Source organism: Anguilla anguilla, chromosome 8, assembly GCF_013347855.1.
Source record: "Anguilla anguilla isolate fAngAng1 chromosome 8, fAngAng1.pri, whole genome shotgun sequence".
NCBI classification, from domain to species: Eukaryota; Metazoa; Chordata; class Actinopteri; order Anguilliformes; family Anguillidae; genus Anguilla; species Anguilla anguilla.
Window position 1 is genome coordinate 2309294 of NC_049208.1, and position 14196 is coordinate 2323489.

Sequence of the window (14196 nt, forward strand, 5' to 3'; positions counted from 1 at the left end):
GATCCTTTGTTATAGCGCCACCATCTGGCCGACATAGGTGATTTTTAGTGCCTGGGTAGTGGGGGGCCACAGGAACGCACCTACCAAATTTAGTTGGTCTACAACTTATGGTTGCTGAGCCTCAGACATTTTAGCGGAGAAAACTGCCACGCCCCAACTAAAAAGTCAAAATGGCGGGCAAACAATATGGCGGACACAGGTGGTCCCAATGGCAAAGGTATAGAGCACGTTCACATGCATATGTTGATGAAGTTTTGTGTTGACCGGACTTATGGTGTGGGAGTTATGGCCTTTTACGCAAAACCCTTTGTTATAGCGCCACCATCTGGCCGACGTACGTGATTTTTAGTGCCTGAGTAGTGGGGGCACATAGAAACCCACCAGCCAAATTTGGTCACTCCAGGACTTATGGTTGCTGAGCCTCAGACACTTTTACCGGAGAAAAATAATAAGAATAATAATAATAATAATAATCCTAACAGATACAATAGGGTTCCACCAGCTTCGCTGCTTGGACCCCTAATTAGCTGGGACGTCCCGTATTTTGGCCAAAAACGATTTGATTCTGGCACGGGACGCACCCTTTGATCCGTATTTCCCTACGTACTGCTTATTTTACCCACCACAGATGAATTGCAATGACACACATTTATCATGCACCACAAGTGTAATTAATTCAATAAATAAATAATGAGAAAAACAATAGCTGGGGGAGGATTTCCACAGGGATATCCTGCCACAGTGCAGTGGTTCGTAGTTAAGAGCAGCCATGAATCTCCACACAGAGTCAACACTAATCAAGGCCTTGATTAAAGGTCCGTGACCAACTGATTTGGGTTTTTTTTAACACTGGGAATGAACGCAATCCTGCACCCAAACGGGCCCTTCTCAGACCGTGCTGAACAGCGCCCTCACCAGTCTGGCTGGAGTCCTGCGCGGGCTCAAACTCCGTGTACGCCGGATCCGGAACCTCCAGGGTGACGGCGGCCATTTTGGCGGGCTCGATCAGCGCGACCGGGGGTGGATCATCGGCGTCCAATAGCAACGGCGCCACGTACTCCGCCTCCTTGTCCTCGGTGGCGTCATACCCTAAAGGGGAGGGGCAAGCTTGCTGTCCAATCAAAACGCACAGCGCTAACATGGCAAGCGTGCTGTCCAATCAAAACGCACAGCGCTAACATTTCAGACTGTATAAAATTAAGCAAATAAAAGCACAGCTTTACTCGATAAGTTGTAGCAGTCTGACCTAAACAGGAAGTAGTCGGGTTACTGCACAATTTTCTAAGCTACTAAAGTTAAAGTGTCACCTGATGTTACAGTATGAACATTTTCAAATTCCAAATGAGTGGAAGGACTTGGTTAAAGACATCAAGTGAAAGTTTCAAGCGGGACGGCTCTAGATTGGACCGGATCACTCACGCTGCACTGCCGGCCACAACTGGGCCAGATCCCAGAGTTCCCAGGGCCCCCAAATCTCTGAGAAATAACTGCCACCTCAGGGACCTGACGAATACCTGCCACAGACCAAAATGAATGCGTGCGGCGCGGTAGCCAGGGCAACCCCCTCGGCAGTTCCGAGGGAAAGGCTCACACCTTCTGGGCCGGGGTCGGCTGTGATGTCAGAGGCCTCCTTCCATTGGTCGGGGGTGGGGGCGGAGTCAGCGGTCCCTGCAGCTTCCAGGCTCAGCATGTGATTGGCCCATACTTTCGCATTCGGGTTAAGATGAGAGACCTTGTTGGATTCCTACAGCAAAAACATAAATACACACATAACACGTATAACACGTAACTTCACTTCACAGCACACACAACCCTCGCTTTAAAGAAGCACTCCCACCTGGTGAGGAGCTCAGAGGGTTCGGCTCACAGACCCCCCGTGTTTGTGTCGAAACGCCTCTATTTTCATGTTGTTATTTTACACACGGCAGCCAGACGGGGAGTTTCAGAAGCGGCGTCTTAACCAATAACACGCCCTGTCTGACCGGCAACTTCTGCCAAACCGCCGCGGAGTGTGAGAACTCCGCAGCAGCACACAACCCCCCCCCCCCCCCCAAACGCAGTAAACCTCCCCGACACGCCGCAGTGTCGCAAGCAGACCCGCGGCTTCGGCAGCTTCCTGAAGAGGCTAACGGGCTGCGGCGCTACAGGTCTGTGCGCATCTCACACACAGAATCTCTCCAGTAACACAGGCGTTTAAAAAAGGAAAACCAGGTGGCAAAACAGGTGGAAGTAGAACTCAGGGGCTGTTATTTGGGTGGGTGGGGGGGGGGTCTCCCTAAAATAAAAGAGCGTTTCGCGCAGGTGTGGAGGGACAGACGGGCGCAGGATCGCACCGCTTTCAGGCCCCGACACAGGAGACGGCAGCCGGTGCTTTTCACCCCCCACCCCCCAGTTAATGATCAACAGTCACTTCCCAGCTAAATATCTGCGCAGCACCTACAAACGTTATCCAGCGACTCGAGGACGTGGCACGCGGCCAGAGGAAATGTTGAAACAGCAGCCTCAACGGGTTCTCCGCCTGTGCGCAACGGGTTCTCCGCCTGTGCGCAACAGGTTCTCCGCCTGTGCGCAACGGGTTCTCCGCCTGTGCGCAACGGGTTCTCCGCCTGTGCGCAACGGGTTCTCCACCTGTGCGCAACGGGTTCTCCGCCTGTTCAAAACGGGTTCTCCGCCTGTTCAAAACGGGTTCTCCGCCTGTTCAAAACGGGTTCTCCACCTGTGCGCGACAGGTTCTCCACCTGTGCGCAACGGGTTCTCCGCCTGTGCGCAACAGGTTCTCCGCCTGTTCAAAACGGGTTCTCCGCCTGTTCAAAACGGGTTCTCCACCTGTGCGCGACAGGTTCTCCGCCTGTGCGCAACGGGTTCTCCGCCTGTGCGCGACGGGTTCTCCGCCTGTGCGCGACGGGTTCTCCGCCTGTGCGAAACGGGTTCTCCGCCTGTGCGAAACGGGTTCTTCGCCTGTGCGAAACGGGTTCTCCGCCTGTGCGAAACGGGCTCTCCGCCTGTGCAAAACGGGTTCTCCGCCTGTGCGCAACGGGTTCTCCGCCTGTCGCAACGGGTTCTCCGCAGACGTAACGGGTTCTCCGCACACGTAGCGGGCTGATCTCATGGGCACCGCTACGCAGGGTGACCCTGCCCCTCGGCCGGAACTCGGGTCTGATTGCAGATCAGCTGTCACCAGACAGTCACCCAAGAAGGTCGTAGCTGGGGTTGTGCTGTTTCCCATGGAGATTTAACAATTTACTACAGGTTTGGGGGGCGAGAATGTGACCAACCCGGCTTCAGCTTCCCTTCTTATGATCGAGTGAGAGCGAGAGAAAGAAGGCTGTTCACTGTGATCTCCATCTCTGGTTTCAGTCCAACACACAAACCGCCTGTTTAACTTACAGAAGCAAAGCTGCATCCACCGCGCCACCTCTCTGACACATGTACACTGTTCGCCCTACCAGTGCACCATATTGGCTATAATCTCCGCATCGCCCCAACACTGGTAAGTCTGTTTCAAGCCAATCACAGCTGAAACAGACAGCCAAAAACATCTTCACTGGATATCCAGTCACTGATTCGGCTAAAGAGCCCCAACCTGGACTGACTGCTGAATGAAGGGAACCACAGACACTGTGGCCCTCCTGGACTGGCATTTGGCCCCTCTGGCGTAAGCTCCTCCACACAGGTCTCATTTTCTGCCCTCTTTACCCCGCGGGGGGCATCCGTCTCCCCAGCCTGGGGCAGCACAGACCCCGTGTTTGGACATTATAACGGAACAGCAGCAGCACACACAACATTCCGCTCTGTTCTGTACAGCAAATCCAAGAAAAAAAAAAGACACAACACTGATGTGACTAAACACAACCACACCGCTGGACAGGGAAGAGACAGTGTCTCCAGTGTTTTTTTTCTCCTGTTTTACTTTTACTTTTATGTAGAGGGGTTTGAGTCTGGATATGACCTGGTAAGACAGACAGCAAACAAGCAAGCGGGAATAGCTTCTGTACCTTATCGGACCTGTGTTTTGTAGTTGTCCAATGACCATGATATGCACTTTTGTACGTCGCTTTGGATGAAAGCGTCTGCTAAATAAATGTAATGTAATGAACATATGATATGTTCTGCAGAACACTGTGATTCATTCCAACACACTGCAATTAGCCAGTTTCCCTCTTCTGCTCAACGTCTATATATGTACACAACTCAAAGTATAGTCTGGTGAGAGTGTTCGTTGTGAGATTGGACGGATTTCAGTCAATATTTCCGCCACTTAAGCCCGTGACTGTTCCCTCGTCTGGGACAACGTGCAATTTTGGCCTGGGCAGCGTCAACTTTTCCCAAAGGATTTCCGGTCCTCCGACGGCAATTTGTACAGCCAGGCGGTGTTTTCATGCAGGATCTGGTCGCATCCCACACCAGCGAAGCCACAAACACGCTTTGTTTACAGCTAAATATAGGGCGCGTGCGTGGGCTGTCCGCAGAGAAAATTAAATCTGGGTACTACAGAACTGCGGTCCTCTACTGAGAATTACTGCACCTTTAAATCAACCCAATTTTGGTCAAACGGAGAGAAAGAAAACAAAATACAAGCACAATTTTCTTCACACGTACATTAGCAACTTCAAAAAAGTGTGTTTTTAAAGAAAAATAAATACCTGCTTGCTTTCTGTTAGTCAAAGTTAAGGACAAATGTTAACCAAGTGCCGGTCGACACACTTCCACATTATTAGCAACATCAAAAGTCATTTGAAATTCACTTGTAAAATCAGGCAGTGCATAAAGTATAAAGCACCTGACCAGGCTGTGTATTCATAAAGCATCCGACCAAGATGTATATTCATAAAGCATCTGATAAGGCTGTGTATTCCTAAAGCATCCTAGAGCAGTGAGGGTGTTGATCTGGGGTCAATTTAGTCCTTTATGTCATAAAGGATTCCCATAGGATATGGACAGAGGAACCCAGATACTATAGGATTAAAATTTTTTTTTTTTCTCGTTTGTTTGTTTTAAACACATATTTGACTAAGGTCTGCATATCTTCACAACCCCAGCACCCACAGTGCTGCCTGTGACCAGCAAGAGGCGGCGTTACTGCATCTTACACAACCCCACCTTCAGAGAAAAAGAACCGAATAAAATCATAACACACAAAAAACAGCCACTCCATCCACCGAGCAGCTTTCAGTCATGATTCAGAGCTGCTCACGTGTTCACGCTTAATCACAGATGAGCTTTTTTATCAGTTCCAGGCTGTGGCATGTCATGTGACTGCTGGGCTGTGTTTGGTGCTAAATCTGACGTGAGTGGCTCCACTTCCAGTGGGCTGATATATTTATTTATTTTTTGTTTTTTTAAAAGAGGGTTAAGGGAAGATTGCACCTACCAGAGATGGGCTGTCTTTAGCTTCCTGTACCTGCTGCACCTGGGGTTCAGCGACAACTTTTGTATCCTGGTCAGAAGTCATGAGCCATCCACTTCTAGGCTCCTCAACGAGAAGTCACTTGCGTCACCGAGTAGGCTGCACAAAGATAAAAACAATAAAGATTACGACAGAGACTAAAATAGACATTTAAGAAATGGCATGGGGGCGATCAGCTAGTTACATAACAGGTTACATCCATCCATCCATTATCTATACCCGCTTATCCTGGGCAGGGACCATCCATTACCTATACCCGCTTATCCTGGGCAGGGTCCATCCATTATCTATACCCGCTTATCCTGAGCAGGGTCCATCCATTATCTATACCCGCTTATCCTGAGCAGGGTCCATCCATTATCTATACCCGCTTATCCTGAGCAGGGTGGCGGGGGGTGCTGGAGCCTATCCCAGCGTGCACTGGGCAAGAAGCAGGAACACACCCTGGACAGGCCGCCAATCTATCGCAGGGCCAGGTTATATCCGTTTACAAATATTAACGTTTGGTGTTCCGGTTGTACTGGCTGAAAATGCTCCAAGATGGTGACCGGAGGTCATGGATTTGGTCGGCAGTTCATGCGGTAACCCTATAAATAAATACAAATGTGTATCAGCGCAAGTCAAGTGAAATTATTTAGTCTGAATGCTTCTGTAACTTATTTCACTAAATCCACATTAATCGTACTGATCCTTGGTAATTCCAACTTACTTTCCCCCCTTCGAATCAGTGCCAATACTCAAAGGCAAACTAATTATAATCCTCATCGCACACTTTTTCTGACCCTCGTAAAACGCTTTTGGAAAGACCCCCTTTTTTTTGGTCCCGTAGGCCTAATCCCCAAACAATCAAAGGCCTGTCTCCAACATGGGGGCCTTGTGTTTGCACACAATGCAGAACGAGAACGGCATGACTGGAAAGCTTGTGACCTCTGACCCAAATACGCATCACCCCTGACATCGAACGAAACACCTCTATCAGCTGTGAGCCGGGCGACACGTTTCCACCAGCTACAGAATCTCCAAACCAATCTGTCATCTAAGAACGTTTGTGATTCCTCATAAAGCACCCGATTAGTCCCCAAGGCCTTCCTCTGGGCCCAGAGACCATCAACCATAAATGTCAGCCGCTCAGAATAATGCATCCAATAGCAACAGTTACTAATTATGAACTTAAGTTACTCTTGAAATTCATATTGGCTACACAGTAACCTATATGTACCTTGAAAGAAAAACAATATCTTTTTTCTTTAAAAAGTTTTATGATATGCATATAATCATTACTGATGAAACCAACATTAATAGCTCACTAAGGACATGGATATTTACTCTGATCAGCTAATATTACAGGGTCAAAAATTGTCAATTGAAATAAAGCCATAAAGCCCTTCCAGGTTGTTTTATTGCTGTTGGTCAGCCTCTGTTGCTCGGAAACGGGAAAGGGGCGTGTACTCCGCTTATTTCGCGGTATCTTCCCCAGTCAGTGAACAGCTGTGCGTTCACGGACTCTGCAGCAACACAGTGATGTCGGCGGATAGGCCTACTTTCTTTTCCTCAACTTATTTCCGGTCATTGTCGCCATAAAGTTCGCTGCGGAGGACCAGTGATATGTGAATGAGACAGAGGAGAGGAGAGGAGTTTTCCCAGAGCTGAGTGACGTAGAGGCTTGCTAGAGGATAGGGTTAAGTTTCACTTTACACACAAACCGGCGTACTAATACGAGAAGGAATGCTTGGTATAAAACACATCAGTCCAGCCTTGTCAAATGAAAGAGAAGGAGTGTCACTCAGCAGGTAATTAAAAAAAGCGCAAACGCACTGCCGTTCCAACAAACGGAAGGTTTCTGGCTAGCTGTTTTTAACACAGGACATTCTGACAAGCGCAACGTGACTGCCAAGGTTAATACCATGAAATAAATGACACATGACATTTAATTAATTACACAATATGCTTGAGCATATTGGGAATGTCATTAATACATAAATTAATTATCAAGCATTTCATTAATCATGAAAATATTTTAACAACAATGTGGTGACCTGCAAGCTACTTCTCACCCCGGTATAAAATAGCTAGAGAATCGTCAAGATTGTCAGCAATATTACTTAGAAAATTAGTACAGGCCAAAAAAAATAAGGTGATTATGTTCAGATGAAAATAACAAAAGGTAGTTTGCATAAATCAGTAAAAAAAAATTAAATGAGAAAGTGCTCAAACAAATTTCCACAAAACAAAAATTAGGATGGCTTTGGGTATATACCCATATACCCAGAAGTTCTATACAAATAAAACTGAATTGCATTTGAATTCTGTAGAGAAATGAAAGGCATTTTCATGTACGTACACAGAACAAAAAACTAGATTGCTCATGCAAATGGAATACACTCCATCAAGTCTTGGCAAGCCAGATTCCCAGGACTGGTACTTAAAAGATGCACATTCTTTACCTTGTCAATAGTGTTTTCGGTGAATGCGCGCAAATAAATCCAAACAAATAGTGACAACAGTGATTCATTTAAAAAGGAAAAAAAACAATAAATATCATGTCTCGGACAACATATTTTAAAATACTGCAGGGCCCCAAGTTCACATAAGGACCAGGGACAGGCCAAAGTGGTCTGCAGTTCAAAGTTTTCAACCGCCGGAGACGCAGTGCAGACCAGACCGTAACTGGGTTTGCTTTCTCTGGTGGACGTTCTGGGCCAAAAAGCAAGAAAATATAACGTAAATTATACGTTATATTTAAACTATAATAACCACCTCTGCTAGCGTGCACCACCAGTAAATTTCACAAATAAATAACTACAATAATACACCCAGTGTATTCCCATACAATCAGCGTTATTATCCCCAGCAGTAACGTTAGCTGGGAGGTACGCTCATTCCGATTCACTGAGATGGTTACATTTTATTAGGTATCGTCAGCTAGCACATAGTTACCTAGACTTATCAACAATTGCGTTGACAGATTTTCACAGAAGTTCCCAGTGGTTAACGTAAGGAATGCGTCATTCAGTTCAACTACTCACTAGAAGCGAGTGGCATGTAAACTACCATCAGCTCGCGAGACACGTAAGTTCACTTACCGATAGCTAAATAACCAGTCTAGCAACTTTCTGTGGGTTACAATGGATAACCATTCTATTCCATATTACTGTAATAACTAGTTAGTATTTCAAGATAGCGAACTTAACTCTCTTAGCCAGGTGTTTTCCGCACCTACGTTTCCTAGCTAACATTAGTTTACCTTAGCACTGCAACAAATGACATCTGTCAACCACAAGCATGTCAGCAAGAGAGTTAACACAAGGTAACTCATGACCAGGCAGATTGTAGTCAAATTAACGCCAAGTTAATGTAACCAAACGCGGGGCGATGTGCATTGGGCATCATAGCTAGCAGGCTAGAGTTCACGAAGCAAAACAACTGCAGCCAGCGCCAGGTAGTGCTAGCTAGTTATATGGAAATGTACGTGCGCAGTAGCAAGCTAGCGAGCATTTACAGTGATAGCCAAGCAAAGTGGCGAAGGGTTGAGCTAACTTCCTATATCAAGCTTATTCACAAGCAGCCTACAAACATTAAGTTGGCTAAGTTGCGTTACGCCACTAACGTTGCGCGACACCCTCGCTAACATGAACTGGAGCAACACCAACATCATGTGAAAAATGGCGACCCCCGCGATGCTGAGCCCCCAGCCCCCTTTCCCATTATAGGCTGTTAGCCAGTTAGCCAGATAGCTAATGTTGCAGTGCAACGATTCCGACCAGGCCACGCTTTAAGATGAAGGCTAGCAGAAAGACAGACACATGCTAGCCTGTTAACTACGCACCTCTATAATGTTTTAGATAACTTATTTAACCGTAAGTGTTACCCACCACGATAGCTAGCTAACTACTACTGAACTGCATTAACGCTAGCTAACAAGATAATCTCCTGGAAGGCCAGGGAACCCAAAACGGGAGACAACTTCATTTATTTTGACGTTTGCATTTCAAACAGTTAGTTAGCCAGCAGGCAAGCTAGCTAGCGCTATCAGGCTCCATTTCTTAACCGATGATTTTACACGCAAACTATTTCATTAATGCACGACGGATGTCCACTACTAACAAAACAGCTCACTGTCATTGAATTCCTAACTTGCAAGCTGGCACACCCGTGTATAGCTACACACTGCGTAAATACAGCTAGCGCAGGAGCGCTTACTCACCTGTCGACTCTCAATGCACGGCGCTGCAATGACTGTGGGCCTTGTCTTGGCTTCCAGACTGTTTTCACTTGATTTAACTTGAAATTAAATAACTCCGAAGGTTAGACTAGCTAACTAACTTATGTGGTAAACTCTGAGCACCTTCTAAATTTGCTAAAAGCGAAACCAATTTAAAATGTTATCTTGTGTAATTACATTAAGTTTTTAGCCAACTTGTTCTTTTTCGTCACAGGGTTAAAACAAAAACAGCCGTGTTATTCTTCGAATTCTGCCAGTCGGGGGTTGTTAAGAGTTGTGAAATTGAAGAACGTTCTATTTTCAGTCTTCTTAGTTTCAGAGCCTTCCACTTTTCGTCTTGCAATCTGGCTAGTTTCAGAGGAGGACAGGAAAATTAGCTAGTTTTCCTTTCCCATTCGGAGAGTAGCGACCATCACACTGTTTTCGCAGTCACACCGAAGACTCTAGCTCCAGGAACTCCCGCCCCCCAACACAGTGAACAGACTTCTCTGTTGGTTGATGCCGACGGCGGAACGCTCCACTCGTGATTAGAAACGCGATTGTGGATTGGTTGTGACTAACGTTAGCTAGTATGCTAATCGCTTGGGGTTTCTTCGTGAGCAGTGACGGAGTATCCCCCTCATGTCTCACTTTATTTTAAATCGTTGCATTATACCAAACATAGCTCGATATTAAATATTTATTTCAGAATTTAAAAAAAACAACCGCACAGTCATTGTACTTTACCCACAACCAACATACGAATCCAGCGTAACATGTTCTGAAAGACAAACAAATCAAACAAACAGATAACACAGAATTCAGGTTGACAAATGCTCTAACAATTAGCTGATTGGGTGAACTGTAGTTTGTATTTTCGTTGTATTTGTTTATTGACAACGTTAAAATATTGTCCTTTTAAATTATCTAATTTATCTTTGAGACTAATATATTGCATGCAACTAGTCAAACCTGAATTTTCAGTGCACTGAAAGGACACATCCGACATAGTCCATTCATTGACAAGACGTTAAATAGAAAATTAAACTTTATTTAATATTTTTAAAAATAATAGTATATCATGATAATCATGGCGTAATTATCATATAATTATAGTTAATCGTTGTTCAGATACATTTTGTAATTATTTTATCACATGCAATTCAAGACAGGAGCAAGACCTTTTTGTGCATGGGTAATTAGAGTGAACAAAGACATTGCAAAAGTCTACTGTGAGCGGTGCTATTACTGTAATTGCCGCCAGGACCAGTGATTTTACAATACACTGATGCATCCGTCTTACAAATGAAGGCTATTTTCTCTTATTCGGATGATATAAATAGATATGAGTAGTGGTCAGTGGATAAATAAGCAAGTAGGCTACAGAAACCCCATAGCAGTGTGAACATGTTATCAATTATTTATCTGTGCCATATACTTGGGATTTATTTTAGTCAAGCTTACATTTAGAATAAAATAAATATTCCCAGAAAACTGCTGTGAGATGCATGAAATTTATGGTCTTGCTGGCTTTACAATATTTACATTGTTAGGTCCCTATCATTATTGAATATGTTTGTAGAACAAATGTGCAACACAGGCACAAACAGTGAGTGGATTTTGTATGTGTAACTCACACTACAAAGTGGACATCTTGTGAATTATGGTAGGGAAGTCGTACCAGCCATCTTTGTAAATGTTTCTCACTTAACAAAAAAAGACTCTACGGTGCATTCTCCGGACTGAATGATCCAGCCTTCCTCCCTTTAAGTACACCTGGAGTAGAAGACATGCTGACACGTGCAATTTAAGATGATGAATGCAATTCTGTTCCGCAAAGCATCACCTTGGCAAGAAAATGGTTTGCCCACAATGATGGCCGTTTTATGCAAACATGCATTTTTCATGCGTGCAGAAGTTATCATCTTCCCCCAGAAACTACGAGGCAGACGTTTTCACTGATATTTGACTGTTGCGTCATTAACCGCTGTGATACTGAGGTAGCCTCAAAGGCTGTTAAAAACCCCTTCCAAAATCCCAGCGTGTCCACCACTGATTTGCAGACGCCTGCAAAATATTAAAAAATAAATAAATAAAAATCTATGCATGTGCATTTTCACAACCAATAAAATCTAGGGAAATGATTCATTTTGATAAGTCGTTAATCGGTCACTCAACCGCTGTCACTCACAAGGTGCCGCATAGCACTTCCAAGAAAATCCAACAAATTAGTTGCCAGAGGGTAATTCAAACTCGACACAGCCCCCAGGAATTGCAGGGACAGACACGAACTCAGGGCTGTGTATGGTTGGGATTGTCCTGCAACTGACTGGAACCTGGCTGCAAAAAAAACCGCACTACCTGGGTTGAATAATGTGTCATGAAGTCATTGCATGCTGAAATGTCAAATTGTTTGAAATGCACATCCTTCCTGAAAATGTCATGACGTGTGCCACCAAGGTGATGCCCTTACAAAAGTTGAACATACTGCAATACATTTATGAAAAAATATTACTTTTTTTTGGAAAACATAACAATAAATATATTTTAACAGCAGTGCATAAAAAAATCACCTGAGAATAGCAATAATCGGTATATTTGCCCATACATTGTGAAGTGTTAAATATCTTGATAATATATTTTACTTGGTAATATATTTCCAGGCTATTCCATTCAGGTAAAGACAGGCGCAGTACCCAGGCCTGACGCTGAGTGGAAGAATCCGGAAAAAATAAGAGACAAAGGGGTTGCAAGACATCTTTAAGATCGTTTGATGAATGTGATATTAAAAATGATACACATACATTCAATGATTCCCTGCTACTGCTGGTATAAGATGTTTCTTTGTGATGACATATTCTGCACCACTAGAGCCAGACTCCTCATTTGGTCCTTCTGAGGCAGTTCTGAATTGTCAAGACAGATTACAAGGCTTTCTCTCCCCATTCCCTCTCTCCATCCTCTCCCCATTCCCTCTCTCCATCCTCTTACCATTCTCTCGTTCGTCATTTTCAGGAGCAAGATGGTCATTTTTGGAACTGGTTGTGTGGACAGAGATGAAAGTTTTGTTCTTGCTTTTTTGTGTTTGGTTGGAAGGTTCATTTTTAATGGCATTTAAGGGGCAAATGGTTCCAAAGTACATGAGTATGTTAATTGAACTATAATAATATAGTAATGCAGCCATTTCGCTGTCCATATTGACTCCTCACTACACTCTTTACTTTACTGTATTGTTTGATTGTACATGGCTCATGCTCATTACAGCTGGTGCGTGAGATTCATCTCCAGCGCTAATTTTCCTTTGTGGTACCTGGGGAGGGAAAATATTATAATACAAATCACAACACAAATACAGAATTAATGACAATAAACAAGGAAGTACATTACGAAAAAAATAATAATTACACAACAACAACCCATTTGATAAGACAGTAACCAGGCACAGATAAAATATTAATGGTTGCATGTCTTTTCCTTGAGCCATTTTTTCAGTTGAGCAGCAAAACAATTGAAGCCATTGCACTCTCTAAGGTTGCTTGGAACTGAGTTACACATTGATCTTGCTTTAACTGAAAAGTCTGATTGGCCAAAAGTTGGTGATATAAATTGTGCTGAAAAGTCACCAATTGATGCTGACATTGTCATCCTTTTGTTTTCTTTATCACAGGACAGAAAATACTGTAATTGTGGTGGGGCAAGATCTTTCCTAATCTACAAAAAAACAAGCAAGTGTTTGCATAAAACACAAGGTTGTCAAAGGTCAGCGGGGTGTGTTTATAAAGAGAGTACAATGGCTTCAGGGTAGAAACTCATGCCTGAGACCAACAAATGGTACAGTAAAATGTGTGCGATGCTATGCACACATAGTTTAGCAGCATTTACACGTTGCTGATTTCTAATGTATTTAAAAATCATCAGATTAAATTAGAGCTGTTTTAACAACTTTGTTGACATGTTTTTTACTCTCCTTTGCACTCATTCTGTCTCTCTCAGACACACACAGAGAATGAGGAGCTGAAAAGGGCGGGAAAGTGATTTTGATGATGTAACAAGGTTAGGAAATTCTGTGGTAAAAAAAGAGACATTTCTAACTCATTCTAACTCATGAACTGACACTACCAAACATGCCTCTGTCCTCTGTAATACAGAGCTAGGTTTGGTCTCAAAGTATTGCTGTAAATGTAATAGATATTCATAACGCTGATCGATTCTTCCCTGAGCTCACAGAGACATGTGACAGAAGGCTGAAGTCACATTAACAGCACATCTCCACACAACGTCAGCCTAGTGCCTTCTGAACATCTCTTTCTACTGCAAAAAAAAAAAGAAAAAAGAAAATAAAACCCTTTTCATGCAGGGAACCTTTTTTTTTTTCTCCCAGAAGAATTTTAAATAATGCATCAAAGTGGAACGTCTGCAATTTTCTTACTTTGGCCAGCAGGCCTAGTTCCAGGATGACAGGGAAAGGGGTGGACAATTTCCACCATCTAATGTTGGAAAATTCTTCTATATTTCTACTATAATCACTATGAATCTCATGGTTATATTACAGATACAGTGGGAAAAATGTATGATACAAAGCCTGAGA

The 14196-nt window shown here is 44.0% G+C and overlaps 1 protein-coding gene across 1 annotated transcript in view; it reads right to left on the bottom strand.

The window, feature by feature from the left end:
• Positions 1-10108, bottom strand: part of LOC118233442 (la-related protein 4B-like) — a 30185-nt gene extending 20077 nt beyond the window's left edge. Inside the window, exons 1-4 of the mRNA XM_035429229.1 lie at positions 9612-10108; positions 5372-5506; positions 1594-1744; positions 916-1089 (exon numbers count right to left, since the gene is read on the bottom strand). Of these exons, the coding sequence (XP_035285120.1) occupies positions 916-1089; positions 1594-1744; positions 5372-5452 (406 nt within the window). The 5' untranslated portion in view covers positions 5453-5506; positions 9612-10108. The remainder of the gene's footprint in view (positions 1-915; positions 1090-1593; positions 1745-5371; positions 5507-9611) is intronic.
• Between the last annotated feature and the right edge of the window lie 4088 nt (positions 10109-14196).